Source organism: Fukomys damarensis, unplaced genomic scaffold, assembly GCF_012274545.1.
Source record: "Fukomys damarensis isolate Sample0158 unplaced genomic scaffold, DMR_v1.0_HiC HiC_scaffold_4, whole genome shotgun sequence".
Taxonomy (NCBI): Eukaryota; Metazoa; Chordata; class Mammalia; order Rodentia; family Bathyergidae; genus Fukomys; species Fukomys damarensis.
The window spans coordinates 19,512,703-19,529,994 of NW_022900916.1; the positions used below are offsets into that span (position 1 = coordinate 19,512,703).

General features: G+C 43.2%; 1 protein-coding gene across 2 annotated transcripts; it reads right to left on the reverse strand.

The window, feature by feature from the left end:
* Positions 1 to 517: 517 nt before the first annotated feature.
* Positions 518 to 13,154, reverse strand: Agr2 (anterior gradient 2, protein disulphide isomerase family member). Of its 2 annotated transcripts, none has more exons than XM_010643335.2 (8): positions 13,064 to 13,154; positions 9,681 to 9,826; positions 9,345 to 9,408; positions 9,177 to 9,229; positions 7,902 to 7,975; positions 5,616 to 5,679; positions 2,440 to 2,523; positions 518 to 711 (listed from the first exon to the last, which is right to left on the reverse strand). In XM_010643335.2, exons 2-8 carry the CDS (start codon positions 9,817 to 9,819, stop codon positions 662 to 664), a joined length of 528 nt encoding a protein of 175 aa, XP_010641637.1. In that variant the 5' UTR covers positions 9,820 to 9,826; positions 13,064 to 13,154; the 3' UTR covers positions 518 to 661. The 2 variants fall into 2 exon arrangements, with proteins under 2 accessions (XP_010641637.1, XP_010641636.1); XM_010643334.2 differs by having other exon boundaries at positions 13,047 to 13,154.
* Positions 13,155 to 17,292: the final 4,138 nt, after the last annotated feature.

Consider the following 17,292-nt stretch of genomic DNA (forward strand, 5'->3'; position numbering starts at 1 on the left):
CTAGATTCGTCTTTGGAAGGACAAAGCTGGCTGCCAGGGTTTCCCGGGAACCATTAAGTGGAACAAAATGTGACAGAAATAGGATTTCTGAATTAAAAGGTGTGTGTAGGTGCATCTGGATGGGGTGAGGAGGGCTGCCTAGGTAGGAAGCTGCGTTCCCTGGGATGCTTTCTGCACAGCCTCCCACACTAATTGTGTACTCTTTGATGCTTCTGTTGATTAATTTCAGTTCTACTCTTGGTCTGCAAGAATCTGTAACATGGTGGGATGAAAACTTGGTTCTTTTTCATTGGGACCGGTTTTGTCCTGTGCCTTCCCTGAGCATTTTGTGTATATCCAGTGGTCCTATTTGGTGAATGAGCCAAATAGCTGCTCTATGAAAGACCAAGTTGGGGGAAAAAAATAAAAGCAAAAACCTTCAGTTTACGTACCTCCAAAAGGATTTATTTTTTAGAAAATCATGGCTTACTACAGTAGTGTACAATATTGTTTTTACACACAGATACCTGAAACCAATTTTAAAAATAAAAAGTGGTTGTAACATTAAACCATAATCTAATGAGCATGTTGGCCAGTGCTTTGCTTCAGTCTTCTAATGTCACTGGTTCCGAGTCTCAAGGCCTGGCATGTGGGGAAAAGCTTGCACGTTTTGTTTTTTCCTCTACAACTCAGTCTTCAGCAGCTTGAGGGCTTTCCTCATGTTGTCAAGCACTGAAAGGGGGAAAAAGCAAGATGCCCTTATGAATTTCATGGATAGATAATAAACTCTCAAACCTGGGTACTCTTCATTCAGTGGGTTATGTATTTAATGCTGGGAATAAAACTCAGGACCTTGCTCTTGCCTGGCGGGTGCAGCACCACTGAGCTAAATCCCCTGCCCAGGTTGTTTTTAATTATAGGGTGAGTAGTTGGTAACCTTGTAATTTTTTCTAAAATTATATGACATACAATTGTAGCAATCCTATTCTCCTGTGTATTTTATTCCTTCTCAGATCTGCCTTCTCCCAACTCCCTCTTCCAAACAAAACAAAGCAAAACAAACAAAAACTTTATAAGCTCTCAGGAACAAATAATTTTGGTTAATTTTAAGTGAATTTTAAATCATGTTCATTATATGTACTTGCTAGGTGTATGCAGCTACTGTAAATTATTTTAGAAGCAGTTGGGATTTAACTTATAAAAATAGCACACCAAGTGCCTTACATAGATAAATTCCTTTAGTCCTCACAAATACTCTCTTAGTACTTCACTTTTAGATGATGAAATAGGCCCAGAGAGGTTGATTCATTTGCTCAAGGTCACACAGCTAAGCAGTAGAGGAACTATTGCTTCAGTGCCCAGACTTCTAGATCACTAGAAGCAATTTGTGAAAATAAGTATGTGATCTAGTGAAATAAGATGCCCATATGATAGGCACAGCATAGCTGTTCACTCAAGAATTCTACCTGCTAAGGCGATGCTGTGGCATTCCGGGTGTAGACGCCGCCTTTAAAGAGTTCAGTTTTACTAAGAAACACAGGCAGCACCTGGATGGCTCCCCCTTGGCCCCACCTCTGCTCCCCAGCAGTGTCCTACGTCACTGATGTCCAGGAGAAAATGACAGTGTCCAGTATCTGTGGCCTGAACCCCGGGGAAGTCGTTAGTCAGCTGAGAGCCTGAGATTTTAATTTCAGTTTAAAAGTCAGTAGCAAATGCGGCTACTGGCTAAGATATCGGACAGCGAGGTTTGAGGCAGCCACTACAGCTGATCACAACTGGTTTCTAGAAATAAAATCCAGTTTCCAGAAAGACTAAGCATGAAGCATGGATAGTACGGGGGGGTTGGGGGAAGGATCTTTTGCAAGTGAGGAGGGGACCAAGACATGGAGCAACATGGTGGGGCGATACGAAGAAAGGTTTGAGATGTTAAGAGCATGCACCAGGTCTCCACCATTAATGGAATAATCATGTATTGCAAACGTGTGCTAATAGAAATTAACATTTTAAAAAAGAACTAACAGGTGTCACAGCCAAATGCATCCCCCACCCCGACCTCCCGTCTCTTCTATTTACAGCATCTTTTTGGGTCCTCTTGCCTATCCATCTTTAAATCGAACCCGAATGCAACAACAGGCCGGGCCGAATCATTTCACTCCTATTACTTGGGGCGGGATGGGGCAAGGATCAGATTATTCCACCTCCTGCATTCAGTTCTGGGGCAGGGGTTGTGTTTGTATGCCTGAGAGGAAGCCGGAAATACAGGTAATGTGGTCACGGAATCCTCCTACAGGAAAAGATCTAAATGATTCGTCCTCAGCTGAGATTAAAAAGAGCAAAACCGGGAGGGAGTGTGATTTGCCTGGGGACCCCTCCCAGCGGCGTCACGCTGGCTCTCTGGCGTCCCCAGGTGGTGCACTGTCCCCTGACCGCGCCGACCTCACCGGGTTGGAGGCCACTTACGCAGAGCCGTGTCTGAAGGTTCGTAGGCGTAGAGACGGTTTGAGTACCTGCTGGTGATGTCCGCTCTCACCGTCAGGGACGGGTCTGCAGAGAGAAGGGGGATGGATGTTGTTTATGAGTAACCTCTGCTCCGGCAGAAGCCTGTGTACTGCGTTGTCCCGTGCAGGAAGCACGGTGTGCATCTGCGCCCACCACCGCAGTGCCCAACTCTACAGAGCAGATGGCGCTGTGCTCTTCGCGGAAAAGGTGCCAGGCCCCGCCATCCTGCTGTCCGGTGACCCCATAATAGGAGGATGTGTGCTGGGAGAGGAGGGTTCCTTCGTTTTGACCAAAACATCATTCTCTATTATGCAATTATTGCAAATGTTTGAAATGATTATATTTTACAAAGAGCAATTTAGAGAATCAGAAACATCTCCAAGGCTGGTTTTTTCTCTCTCTCTCTCTCTTCCTTCCTTCTTTCTTTCTCTTTCTTTTTCTTTCCTTCCCCCCCTCCCCCTCTCTCCCTCCCTCTCTGTTTCTTTCCTTCCAGTACTGGGGATGAACTCAGGACCTTGTGCTTTCAAGGCAGGTGTGCGCTGCTTAGCTAAATCCCCAGCCCAGGTTTTTTTCTTTTAGTTTTTTGGTTTTGCTTTTGAGACAGGGCCTTGAACTCATAGGGGTCGTCCTGCTTTTCAGTGCTGGGATTATAGGCACGTGCCGCCATGCTGGGCCTTTCTTTTTAAATAATGAATGAAAGAATGCAAGCTGTTAAGAAAAGCAAAATCAGATGAGCAGGTTATGGTTATTAATTTTGGGTGCAGGTGTGGTACTGGGGATCGAACCCAGGGCTTTCACACTCAGTTACATCCATCCCTAGCCTTTTAAAATTTTTAAAATTTTGAGACCAGGTCTTGCTCCGTTGCCTGGGCTGGGCTTGATTTTGTGATCCACCTGGCTCATCCTCCCAGGTGCTAGGATGATGCTTAATCTTAACAATCTGATTGGCTGGGGAGCAGCCCAGGGGATTGCTGGAGCGCACTTCTGAGTGAGTCTGGGTGGGCCAAGGAGGTGTGGCCTTGGGGTCTATAACTCCCCCCTTCTCCGCTGGCGTTACTCCCCTGCCTGCTTCCTGCTACTGTGGGCTAAGCAGCTTTGGTCTGCTACACCCTTCCACCATGAAGTTCCTGCCTGGGAGCCGCTGTCCATGCACTGAATCCCCTGAAACCGTGAGCCAAATTAAACTTCTTTACATTGTGGGCTTTGGGTGTCCCATTCACGGGAGAGCTGATGAATGAAAACACTGCTCCTCACTACTTTTTAATTTGTTTTTAAAATACAAACTTTCACAATAGAGTTTTAAAAGACTTCTGTTGTGTGTATGTATTCCATTTGAGGTATTTTATATGTAACAAAGTTATATATTAAGTGCACCTAGAGAGAAATAGGAAGATAGGTCTAGAAACTTTCCTTGCCTTCAGAGGGTGATTAAAGGAGCCTGAAAAGAAGCCAAGGATATGTGAGAACAATCTGCTTAGGTTGGCTTGCCAGCACATTCCTGTAGTCCTGGCTCTCTGGGAGGCTGAGGCAGGAGGATCACAGTTTGAGCCCAACTTGGGCAACACACAGTGACTTAGTGAGACCTTGTCTCAAAAAAAATAAAAAATGCTGGGGATATAGCCCAGTATAAAGGCCCTAGCTTCAGTCTCTAGTACAGAAAAAACAAAAACGATAGGATTTTTGCAGAATCACTGGTACAGGAGTGGACTGTCTGTGCTTTTGGAATGTTAGGCTAAGATCAAAGGACATAAGTTGCCAGAAGCAGAATTTCATGTGTTCAATGTGATTGTTTTGCTTTGTTTGAGACAGGGTTTCACTATGTAGTATAGTTTGGCCTCTAACCCAGAGTGATCCTCCTGCTTCAACCTCCCGAGGGCTGGGATTACAGTCTAGGCCCGGCTGTTTTTCAGGGCAGCTTTAAAGACTAGACGTCTGTTGGGGTGGAAGATACGTAGTAATTTAACGTGATGGCATTTTAAACACTTGCCTGCGGCTCACAGCCCCAGCTGCATTGGAATCTCCTGGAGAGCTTTAAACACCACGGCTGCCTGCATCCCATCTCCCAGGCTCTGATTTACTGGGTTTCAGGTGTGGTTCGGGATGCATGGGGTTTAAAATCCTCCAGGTGATTCTAACCCACTGCCTGAACGGAGAAGCCTTGCAAGGATGGGCTGAAGAGGAGCTGTGCTCAGGACCGGAAGATGAAGATGCTCCTGGAAGGAGAAATCCTGCAGGACCAAGAGCAGCCTGCAAGATTCTCTTTCAGTTAAGGCCAGAATGGGTCCCTGGGGCCTGGGGCTGCTGGAGCACTTGCCTAGCGCAAGTGAGGCCCTGGATTTGGATTTGGTCCACAGTACTAAAAACGAAAATATCTAAACCTGACAAAGCCTTCCTACACCCCAATACAGTGGACCCTCAGGTTACGACATATGAACGACTTGGGTTAATTAGGTTGATGGAAGGTTCACCTGCCTCTTGTTCTCTATAAACACCCAGATCTCAGCTGTATTGACTAACAACCAAACGAGTTACAACCAGCCCTAGGGAACCAATTGAGTTTGTAAGTCTTGAGTCTACTGCACTTGTTTTTCTCTTCCCCATTTTAAACATTTAAGGTAAACTTTGATGAACTACCTGGCAAACCACTTGGTTAGACAGCTCTGTTATCTGATGAGTTTAATTGTAGATTTTTTTCCTAATATGACTTTGGTCAAAGCCAAAATCAGTACACTTACTGAGTCATCCAGCAAATACGTGCTGAAAGCCTACCGAAGGGTCATTCTGGGGTCAGAAAGAGGAGCAGACAGGGATGGTCTCTGCTGTATTTATAAGATCATTTACCTAAGGAATGCTGAATATTAACCGAGGCACATTTTACCCATGAGAGAAACAGGGTGCTTCCTCCTCAGATGTAGCAGAAGGTGAAAAGTGAACATTAGCAAATCATGTGTGGACATAAAGTGCCTACTTTCCTAGTGAGTCTGCATTGCAAACTTGAAGGGTGTCTCGCGCCCTGGCTGGACCTTAGTCCTGACCTTGACTGCCAAAGTGGCCGGCGACCCTGGGGAGGAGGAGGGCGGTGGCTGCATTTGCAGCACCGGCAGAGCGTGGCCTATCTTATAGTCACCTTCACTTACCCACAAACAGAATCCTCGGGACATACTGGCCGTCCGGAGAAAGGTGTTTGTCCGTTGTTTCATACTGAGAGTGAAAAAGGAAAATGAAAGCAGCTTTTAGTTGGTTTACTCTGCAGTTGTTTTCAAACTTGCAACTCTAACTCTGTCCATTCACGGCCCAGGGCCCTAAGATAGCGGAAGAAAGAGTTTATGGCACAGATGGGGACCCAAGTTGTGTGCATGAAATAATGAAAAAATAGAGCAGAATGTGCTGTTGCGAGTGAGATGAACAGCTGGGAAACATGATGCATCAGGAGCAAAAACCTTCAGGCAGGAATAGTTCAGAAGGAATCGGGGTGTGTGGGGAAGACCTGGATGAAGTAGGAGACACTGTAAGTTCATGAAGAATGCGCAGAGTATTGTTGGAGGAATTGTAGAAATAGGACTTTCTTGAGCATTTGTTGGTTAATTTTTATTTAGGATTTATTGGTGCAGGGAAACCGTGCCCATCTTTAATGAAGGTACAGTCTATTGAGAGATGGAGGTAAGAAAGTGAACACCGAGGGTCCAGGGGGTGAGATGTTCTGGGGGAGGGATGTGGGTGCTTGGAGCAGGACTTTATCTCATGACAGTAAGCTCTCAACTTACAAACAAGTTCCGTTCCACGAGGACATTCTTTTGTAAGTCTGACAAATGAGTTTTACATCCCTTTGACACAAATATACAATGTAAAGCATTAAAAAAACTAAACTCAAGGTCCGTTCTTATCCGTGAAAGTTTGCAACTCAAACGTTCGTAAGTTGGGGACTTACCGTCTGCAGGTGTCCCTAAGATTTCCTGAAGGGCGGTAAGGAAGGAACTTAAGTAATGAACAGGGGCAGGGCTATGGAAAAGCAGGCGACCATGCAGGGGAAGAGCACTCGCAAAGGCGGGAAGATGGAGGGCATGGAGCTTTCCTCTTCGCCGAGGCCTGCGAAGGACTGTGTATTTGGGGTGCAGAAGGGTAAGAGGCGAGAAGGTGAGAGAACACTGCCCAGGATGCTGCAGGGCCCCATGACTTTGTGCATCATGCCGCAGGGACTTGATTGTTCAGAAATAGCTAAACACCACTGGAGAGAGATCGGAAGAGGTGCCATGACCCTGATGATTTGGTCTTTTGAGCAATTTCCTTGACAGCCAAGTGGAATTAGATGGGTTTTCTTATGGCAAAAAGTCATTTAGTAATATTGAAGTAAGCTAGGCAAAGTGAAAAAGGTATGCATTAAAATTATGGTTGTGAGTTTATGAAGAAATTAGAATAACATCCCGAGAGGCTGAAGCAGGAGGACTGCAAGTTCAAACCCAGGCTAGGCAGCTTGGAGGAGACTGTCTCCGAAAAAGGGCTGGGGTTGTAGCTCAGTGTGAAGACTCAGGTTCAACTCCCAATACTGGGGTAAAAAAAGAAGTGAGAACGTCCAGTGAAATCGAGAATAAAGAAAGATGTGAGCTATTTGAAAAACCAACAGAGGTGATTAATTCAGTGTGGGAGACACTGCATTCAAGCTACTTATAAAATGGCGTGGCGTGGCTGGATAGACGCGTTGCCGGACGTTGCCGCTGAGAGGCGAAAATGAGCATGTCAGAATCTAAGCAGGCGTCAGCGGTGTCCACGGAGAATGTGAAAGATGAAAAGTGGGTCAAGCAGAGATTTCTCGAATCCCTGACCCTGTGGGGGGGAGAGAGGGAGGGAAGAGAAAGGAATGATGGGTGTGGGTCTGAGGAAGCCAACCTGGGGTGAAGAAGAGAGAGGCTTGGAGGGACATGGTTAGAAAGAGTCATTCTTTGTTCGCTTTTAGGAGGAAGATGGGCCCCAGCTGTATACTGAGTGGAAAGAAGGCTCGGACCCGGGGGAGGTGGGCTGAGGAGGGTGGGAGACAGGAGGGTGACGCTTCGAGGTGCGCTTGGATTGGGGCAGCCAGGAAGCTGTGAGTCCCCTTCAGGGAGACATGGTAGGGATTAAGGAGCCAGGGCTGTGGGGAAATGGCACAGGAAATAATTTGCAAAATACAAGAACCTTCCAGTTGCTTCAGAGAATATCCTGACCGCAGGGCCAAGCTAAGGTTATTAATTACGAAATAGAAGCACAGGCCACATCGAGTATTAGAAGATGAAATATCTCCCTGTTTCTAATCTGTGAGATGGGATATTTGGAAGATATCCCAGTTAATTCAGCATAACTAAGATGCAGAGAAAAAAAAAAATCGCCCATGTCACTAAGTGAATTTGAGGGGAAATGTTAGTGATGATGAAAAAAAAAAAAAAACTTACAACTAGATTGAGAAGGACAAACTGTTCTGCCAATTTCTGGATTTCCTTATTTTCAGCAAATACTTTCTTTAAAGCTGCAATATAAAGAAAAATCTTTAAGCATGCGTGTTTGCATCGGTTAAAACCCTAGTTTTCTGTTGTGTTTCAAAGAAATACTTCTGCTGTGCCCTTTTAGTCACTGGTTTGTGAAGTAACACCTATGTCATTGTCTAGCTGTGCTTTTTTGCCGTTCATTCGTTCTTACACTTACTTTTTTTCAACCCATATTTATTGAATTTCTACTAAGTGTTACAGTTTTACGCTCTGGCAGGGTGCAGTGAATAATAAAAAGCAGATGTTTTTCCCAAAGAGCTCAGATGCTTGTGTGCAAGACAGACCATAAACAAGTGCACAAATATTTAATAAGTGCAGGTGGAGAAATGTACCTCAAAGAAAAAATGAAGCCAGAGGTTGAAGAGATGTGGGTTGATAGGGGTAGCTCTCTCTGAGGAGGGACATGGAAGTAAGGGGTGGTCCATTTTGGGGCTAAATCACTAAAATTTGGGGGGGCAGTCAAGGCACTCTGGACAGGGAGAACTGCAAGAGTAATAGCATTGAGGCAGGATGAGCTCAGAGGTTGTAGAACAGCACGGAGGTCCGCCAGATGAACCAGGAGATCTGGGGAGAGGCTAGGACAGGAATGTGCACCTGACCAGCTCGTGTCCAGCCTTGCTGGCAGTGGTTAGAAATTTGGAATTAATTTTACCTATGATTAGAAGCCACTGGGTACATGAGGGACAGGAGCTGCTTCGTGTTTCACAGCCTCGCCCTGGACAAGCTGAGGCACTGAGGCAATAGATGGTGGTTTGGAAAGATCAAGGGAAAAATGAAAATGCACATGCCCTTGCTCGGGAATCACTAAGAATTTTAGGGCAGTGGTGGCAGAGCGTTAAACCAAGTGTGAGGAGTGGCTAAGCTCCGGGCCCTGTGCTGCAGAGCAGGTTCTATGTCTGTGAAGCTGTGGGATACATTTTGAAGGTAAAGGCGACAGCATTTGCTGATGTAATGGGTATGGGATATAAAATCAAGATGTTCAGGATGAGTCCTAGGGCTGATTCAAAATATGCACCCATGGTCAACACAAAATGTAGAAATATGCGAAGTAATTTTAAAATGTTTTTAACCACCTACAATGTTCGTTCTTATTTTGTGTTGGATTCTAAGGATACAAAGATGAAAGATCGAAACTGGCCCTACCTAAAAGTCTTATGAAGGGCTTTGGGGAGAATAAATTACCTTGACTATGTGGGCATTCGTCCAAATGATGAATAACCATCAACGGCCTGTTGCTGTGGGGAGCAAACAGATCAGGAGGTTTTTAAGGGAGCGGACCTTGTGCATAGCTTGTGACCACTCACTAGGTGGTGCTCTTCAGAGCCGTGAGATGCCTGTAACCCTCCTTACCTAGTCTTGGATTTGTACAAGGCTTCTTCATATGTCTGAGTCCAGATAAGTTGATCGCCCCAACCTAGAAAAGTAATGAACCAGTATATTTAAAACTATCTTATAATTTTAGGTCCCAAACTGTTGAAAAACAATGGTAAAGATCTGAGATAAATATGTACTCACTACCAAAGAAAAAGAAAAACCTCTAGAGAAAGTGGAAATAACTATCAACCATGACAAATCTAGGAAGAACACATCCCCAAATGTATTCAGTGCACACACTTCAGCACCAAAAGTTAGAAAATCTTTTCCACCTAAGTGGCAGCTGGAAGCCACCAAACTGCTGCCTCGCACCTCTGGAGAGGGTCTGGGGCAGTTTGGGTCGGGAGTCCTTGGTGTCCTTTTTGGCGCCGGGTTTCACTGTGGTTTCTTTGGTCAGGGTGTAGGACAGGGCCACAAGGAGCAAGAATACTGACACTGAAATTTTCTCCATGGCAAATCTGTACAGAACACAAACAAAAAGTAGTCAGGAAGCTTCAAAATCTACAGATTGTGTTTCAGCAGTGGACCACCACAGAAACAGGTTCTGTTAACACCGGATGCATGAGATTAGAGTAAAAAGCTACCTTCCATGAAATTTTCCTAAGAATATGCAGTGTGGCTATTTATTACTCACTGACTTATCCATCTTTCTGTCTCTCACCCTCCCTGTCAGTGGGTAGTAGATTCACAAGAGAAATAGAGACACACTCTAAGGAAATAACTTGTCAGATGTTTATTCTCTTACAGCTGAGGACATTTACACCGCAAATTTATGTTTAGAAGGGTAGTACGGAAGATATGGTAGGACCTGCCTCTTTTCCTCCTCCTCCTCATCATACAAATGAGAACCTAAAGCTGGGAGAGACAGGAAGATTTATGAGATAGGTCCAGAACAAAGAGCTCTGGATCTTGCCATTTTGCTCCCATCTTCCCTCCCTGAAACAAATACCTAAACATACATACACACTGCTTTAATCTATGGTAAAACCGGAACATTGCTGTCAAAGAATGAGATGGAAATGAAGGGATTGATTCCTCATTGCATTTTGACCCTGCCAGCTTTGTCTCTTAACTGAAGAGTGGTACTCACACAATTCTCTCCCTAGTGTAGTTTATGCAAGCTCTGTGTTCTCTGTGAATTGACTAAGACATATCGTATCAAGTTCTAGTGAGGTTGAGTCACTGTGGACCTTTTTTAGGTAGGTGGTTATGGACATGCCTTTTAGTGTACAAAAATATTCTGTGAGAGTCATAGCACTGAGAAATAAGTCCCAGGGCCACCTCTATTAAATTTACTTTTCCCATTTGCTGTTCCATAGTCAATTACTAGGAAAAGCTAAAGCATTGCCCATAGGAATATGAGGTTCTATGTGAGGAGGGAGGGAGCAACCAGCAAACCAAGTTGTAGAACAAGTCACTGAGGTTATCCAGGGGCCATAACATGAAAAGCTGGAGACCTGAGGGCTGAGGATTTTAGCTCAGTGGTTGCACAGCCTGCCTTGCAAGCACAAGGACCCATGTTCAATCCCTGGTACAAAAAAAAAAGGCTGGAGACCCAATGTTCTGGTAAAGCCAAACAGTAAAGTTGCTTAACAAGAAATATGAAATTATCGCATCTATTCCTAATTTACATGTAGGTTTTGAATCAAGTGTAATGAATCTTGCAAGGGAAGTAGGATGGACTGTCATTGCTTACCATTTGTAAGAGTGAAGTTTCTTTTCTCTTTTTGGTACTGGGGATCAAACTTGGGTCCTTGTGCTTGCAAGGCAGGTGACGGAACCACTGAACTAAATCCCTGGCCCTAAGAGTGAAGTTTCTAATGATGAGACAGTTTGAGTGGGAATCTTTGCAAAGCATTAGATGATTAAAAAAAGAAAAACATTGCTAAGTTACCAAATTCAAGTGAAGCCTTATATTCACCTGACCAATTGTCATCCAAGACTTAGTATGTAGCCACTGAGTGTCTTATCCAGAAAAGACATAAGGGAAATGCAGGCATATAATTTCTCCATTTTCTATTCTCTTAAGATGTAGAAATGCCAGTAATAATCTTTTAAAGTTCTGAAAAAACAACTCATATATACTACAAGTCGATGATACCCAGTACTCTTGGAAGACTTTAAAAAATATTAAAATGAAGAACTTTAATGTGAGAAGTCTGGGTAACTCCCTTTCAGCTACCAATGGGTCTGCTTATTTCCTTTTTATTCTTTGGTACCGGGGATAGAACTTGGGACCTTGTGCTTGCAAGGCAGGGAGCAGAACCACTGAGCTAAATCCCCAGCCCTTGCTTATTTTCTTTTTACACATAACCTCTTTCACCATCAATGGACCACCCTTTGGGTTTTCCCCTCCGAATAGACCATGGTCTCACTGTGGGTGGGCCACTCCCTCCTAACCACGGGACAAGACTAAGACAACAGATATGAATTCTACAGACTCCCACCATCCCAAACACATAAAAGATCCTCAGTTCCCAACTGTCCTGCACCTCCTTTCTCTGAGCACCTGCACTCTGCTCTTGAATGTGTCTTATATCTACCTCTGATAGACCCTTCTCCTGTCTTTAAAAAATAAAAATAAAAAAGGCACTTTAATGTGGAATGATACTTTTGGAACATTAGTTGATTAAACAATATATCATAGGTTACTTTGAGTTTATCAACAAACATTTAACATAGTATTTTATTTAATATCTATTCCGTGTATATGGAAAAATAATAGTAAAAGGGTGGTATAGTGCTTGTTTTCAGTCCATTGACCGTTCTTGTACAAATAGCCATGAAAACTCCTCGCAATAGCTCCATGGGTTACAGGTTGGAACTATTGATAAATTACACGTGTTTTATGGCCCAATGACTCCAGGAAGACTAATATAACTCCTGCTGTAAAACATCCTGCTCTTTCATAACACGAAGAGATTTTACTCTGCAAACTTGCTGCATAAACCTGTCAAAACACTAACTTTGGAAGATACTGGTAATTTAGAGAAATGCCCACACACACACACACACACACACACACACACACACACACACACACACACACACACACACTGACGTGAAACCAGCACTTTTCACAGGTCTCTCTCCATCCCTGTCCTAACAAGGAGTAAGCTTACAGGAGGGTGTGTCCCTGTTCTTTTGTGCTCCAGGAAAGCAACCAGCTCTCTCTCCTCTGAAATCCTAGCTTGTGAATTAGAAGGTGGAAGCAACCAACAAGAATTCTTACACCCCAGAAAGAAAACAGCTTCCTGACTTGCAATCCATATTCCAAGGGAGTACCTGAGTTGTGTTCTCAAAATAGATAAGCCTGTGTGTTTTTGCTTCAGTTAGCTAGGGGGAGCGAAGCAGAACATTAGCAGGTGGCAGAATTTCCTGGGCCCTGTCCCAGGCTGAAAACTAAGGAGTTGACCCAGGTTCACACCTCTGGTTTCCTAAAGGAGGAAGGGATCACTTTGCACCTGCTTGGGAAGGTAACATTGGGCCAGCTCCAGCCCAAGGAGGCCCCAGGAAGCCTTTGGAAAAATTCCACTGTGCCCTCCCCAAATCCCACTTTGTCACCCTGGGAAACTTGCATTTCTGTCTGTCGTTGATTGCCCGCAGCTTTACTCAGCAATCAGAGGCCAAAGCTCACTCTAGCAAGAGCCATGCCAGAGGTATTGTCTACAGCCTTACCTGGATTCCCCACCCACCTGCCTCTTGAGAGCAGCCAGGAGCGGTCCAAGCTTCTGAGTGTGCCAGCAGCGGGGAGCCTCTCTATTTATGCACCAGGGTTCACCTCAATCCCACCCACTAATCCGGTATTCACGTGTTGCTAACTCGGAAGTGAATTTTCCTTTCTTCAAGCAATTGTCTTCTCTGGGTTAGAGTTCCTTTTTTTTTTTTTTTTTTTTTTAAACTAACGTTGCAAAGGGTAAAGCTTTTCAGTATGCAGGTCTCTAACTATTTGCGGAAAGTACATTGTAAAGAGGTTTGGAAAAATGGGCGAACTGCCAAATCCAGGTAAGCTTTTAAATGAAGACTTTGATTTGCCTGAAGGCTGATTTGTCTTTACGCGATTGGATGAAAGCACGCAAGAGATGATTCAGAATTCTAACCCTCATAGTCTTATAACCTGCCATTCTCTACTGCCATGCAAATTATTTTCCATGTTACGCTTCCTTCCTCTGGGGGGAAACAAGCACATTAACTACAGGCACAAAAAATATCAAGTACACACAGAATATTTCAAAACTTACTGAAAAAAGACAAGTTGACACTCTGAGCTTGTAATAATTGCCTTCCTTTAATATATGCAACAACTTCCCTCCACAAAGTTCAAAATTGTACACAGGTATTTTCTTAATGGCAAACTTTTCTGCTAGACACGCAGGAAGCCACTTTCCTCTTTCTTTGTTAGTTTCCTTAGAAACTAATGCCTAAAACTTTATTTTTTCACTCAAGATTATTCAAGTTGTTCACTGAGGATTTTAGAACTGGAACTCAAATTTTCTGATAGGAAAATACTGATCCTGTGTACTGTTCATAAAGCTGTGTTCAACCCTTAAAAGCTCAGATGGGCAAATCTTTAACAACCAAAACTTAACTAATGGGATGCAAGCCCTTTAAAAAATAACTTAAAGTATATTAAGATCATAATATTTCAAAATGTTTTCAACTATGTGTATTTTTCACAGTATTGAATTCTGTAGGATGGTGATTCTCTGAATTTTCTTTCAATTCTCAGTTTGCAGCGATGATTTCTTGAAGAGATGGACTGAAAACACTAACTTGAGCCAAAACCTTAAAACTAGAATGGCGCTTTTTTTGAGTCCACTTAGCCTTTAGAATACTTAATTCAGTCTCTTCATTTGGCAGATAAAGAATGAGATATCAAAACATAATGACGCTCTCAAGATTCCGCAAGTAGTTTAGGCCGCCTCTGGGAGCACAGCCCAGGGGTCTTCGCATCTGTCACCCTGGCAAAGGGAAAACTGGGTGGCATTTGGAGTCAGAAGAGTCCAGGCAACATCCTTCTTTCTGTTCACTGGATGACCTCAGAGCCGCCACTTAACATCTCTGGAGCTTTAGTTTTCCCGTCCATAAAGTGGGGACCATCTACACGGCTGTCTTGACTACCGGATGAGAAAAGGATCGAGAAGGTACAGCCTGGGTGCGTTGCTCCTTTAGCACCGCCGTAACGGAATGCGGCCGGCTGGAAGGCTCGACAACAGAAACGTATTTCCTCACAAGGCTGGAGGTTGGAAGACCAACATCAACATGGTGGCAGAATTAGTTTCTCCTGAGGCCTCTCTCAGGTTGCAGGTGCCTGGCTTCTCCCCGTGTCTTTGTCTGTCTTCCCTGTGTACCTGTCTCTGCCCTGCTTTGCATTTCTTATGAGACTACTACCCATCTGGGGTGAACTCCTAACTGGGGCCCACTTAACACTCTAAACTACCTCTGGTGACAGTCACAGTTTGAGGCATTAGGATTTCACAAATGAATGGGGTGTACAACTCAGGCATAATATTGGATAATTAAAAACATCTCTGATTTTCCATAATTAATTATAATGGCATATAATTGTATTCCTGCAGCTAGTCTCATATGAGTAAAAACCTGGTATTTGTCATAGTGGTTAAGGTATAGCAAGGAGGAAGTAGTTCTAGACCTACATATATTTTGGTGGCCATAGCATCTTGGGTTTATCTGTTTTGATGGAGGCAAACAGGATTTTGTTGATGATAGTAGCTTTGAGATAACTGGGGAGGAGCTTTTCTTGTAAGCTGTTAAACTCCATCGCGTTTAACAGGAATGTCATGTGATCAGTCCTTGGAATTTGCCTAATATTGTAAAAACGTATTAAAGGGAGGTACATATTTTTTATAATATCTGAGTATAGCTTCCCTGAGTAGGACTTGACAATTCAGTATGTAATGTTTGGTAAGTAAAACTAAGTTTGTACCAATGACCCTAACAAAGGCCATAATTTAAAAAATGTTATTCCTTTGTGTTTTAAACATCTGCATCATCATAATTTTAAAGCCTTCTAGGCTGGGGATTTATTTAGCTCAGTGGTTCCACCGCTTGCCTTGCAAATGCGAGGACCCAAGTTTGATCCCTGGTACAAAAAAAAAAAAAAAAAATTAAAGGCTTTCAGGACCTTGCGCTTTCAAGGCAGGCAGCAGAACCACTGAGCTAAATCCCCAGCCCAAGTAGGTTATTTTCTATTGAATAAAATCTGGAGGCTATTGAGTAGCCTGGACACCTAACTATGCTGTTTTATTTATTCACTTATTTATTCATTTCTTCAAATATTCAACATCTTTATGTAGCTGATATTATGCCAGACATAAAAAAAAAATGAGGAAGATGGTCAGTTACTGAGGTAGCCAGACATAAACGGCATTGTAATAGTGGATGTTAAGACATATTACGCAGAACACACACAGGAATTTATGACACTGCCTTTACCTTCAATCTCTTTAAAGAATCATGATAGAAAAATTGCAAAAATTGCCCATCCTTGGAAGGACAGTGTATAGTGAAGCACAACTGAGGGGGATAGACACCAAGTGTTACTACGAGTTCAGAAGAGGTAGAGATTCCTATCTACTAGAATGTTCAAGGTGGTGGTGAAAGCAAGACTTGCAGGCGGAGATAGTGACGCAAAGTTTTCAAAAAGGTGTTTATGAGCTATTTAATGAAGCAGCCTACCTGGGGTGAGAGCCGTTCAGTTAGCTCATAGACAGTGGGGTTGGAAAGGTGTTTGGGGCCTGTTTTCCTGGGGCCTTTAATAGTATACTGACATTCAACTTTACTCTCAGGAGAAAGTGTCTGGTTGTCAAGAGGACAAGTTGTGGATGCAGACTGATTTGTGTTCAAACCTAGCTTTATGACTTTCCATGCTATGTTAACCTAGAAAAGATGACTTGAACTCTTGCTTTGGTCATCCAGCTTGTAAAGTGTAGAGAGGAAGACCTGCTTTATAGGAACTGTGGAAGATGATGTAAGATAATAAAGTGCTTAGCACCTAGTAAGCACTCAAAAATATTTGTTAACACAATATATTGTTTGCTTTTCTGAGCTATGATTACTGAGATCTCAGGCTGTTAACGCCACGATAGCATAACTTTTGATTCAGAAGACTTAAACTTTCACTATGTAACTTTGGAAAAACTAATTGTCTTCATACCAACCTCATCAGATTTTATTGTTTTTCTTAAAAAACAAAAATCACCTTCAGATGAGTAGATATAAGTAGCCCAAAGTCACAAAACTGATGAGAGAAGACCTAAAATTTCCCATAGTTGCTGATAATCAATCCAGCATTCCTCTCAGATCCTCTTCCTGTCTTCTGCTGTCATGAAGGAACAACATAAACTGTAAATGCACCCTAATCCCGTGAAACTGGATTACGTGAGCCTCAGGCAGAGGGAAGAGAAAATGAGCTCTAGTATTTCGGGGTTCGCCTCCCAGGAGTTTTGTGGAAACCACACATCTAACACAGGCCAGGCTGCTGAATGAGTGAGCTCTCCCCATACCCTAACTTGGGGAGTAGCTTCATGAAAAGGTGCATCTCGACATCCATACTGTAAACAAATATGCAGAATTTATAGATTTTACGGTTTAGAAAGAATCAGTTTTAAAGTTTCAACTTCAGTACGCTAAGGATCAGTGAGGACCCAGGAAACTGAAAACAATTTTTTCTGTGTGCACAAAACCCCTCAAATATTAAGATAAGTTCAAACTATTCGCTAAAATTATAGAAAAATGTACTTTATGAAAATGGTACTTTATATAAAACAATAGCCATCTATTTTATTCATTTCTTGGTGGTTCATTTAGTTGGATTTCAATAGATTAAATTCACTTGAATTAACTGGATTACATTTTAATACTTAAATTCAATAGATTAAATAATACAGTAGGATAACTTCAA

What these genes read in the sequence shown, in the direction of transcription:
- Agr2 (XM_010643335.2), bottom strand. Translation starts at nt 9,819, where the DNA reads ATGGAGAAAATTTCAGTGTCAGTATTCTTGCTCCTTGTGGCCCTGTCC. An exon ending in CCCGAGGATTCTGTTTGTGG is followed by an intron (nt 2,524 to 5,615) that starts GTAAGTGAAGGT and finishes TTCTCTCTGCAG; the next exon opens with ACCCGTCCCTGACGGTGAGA. An exon ending in ACCTTCAGACACGGCTCTGC is followed by an intron (nt 712 to 2,439) that starts GTAAGTGGCCTC and finishes TCCCCCTTTCAG; the next exon opens with TGCTTGACAACATGAGGAAA.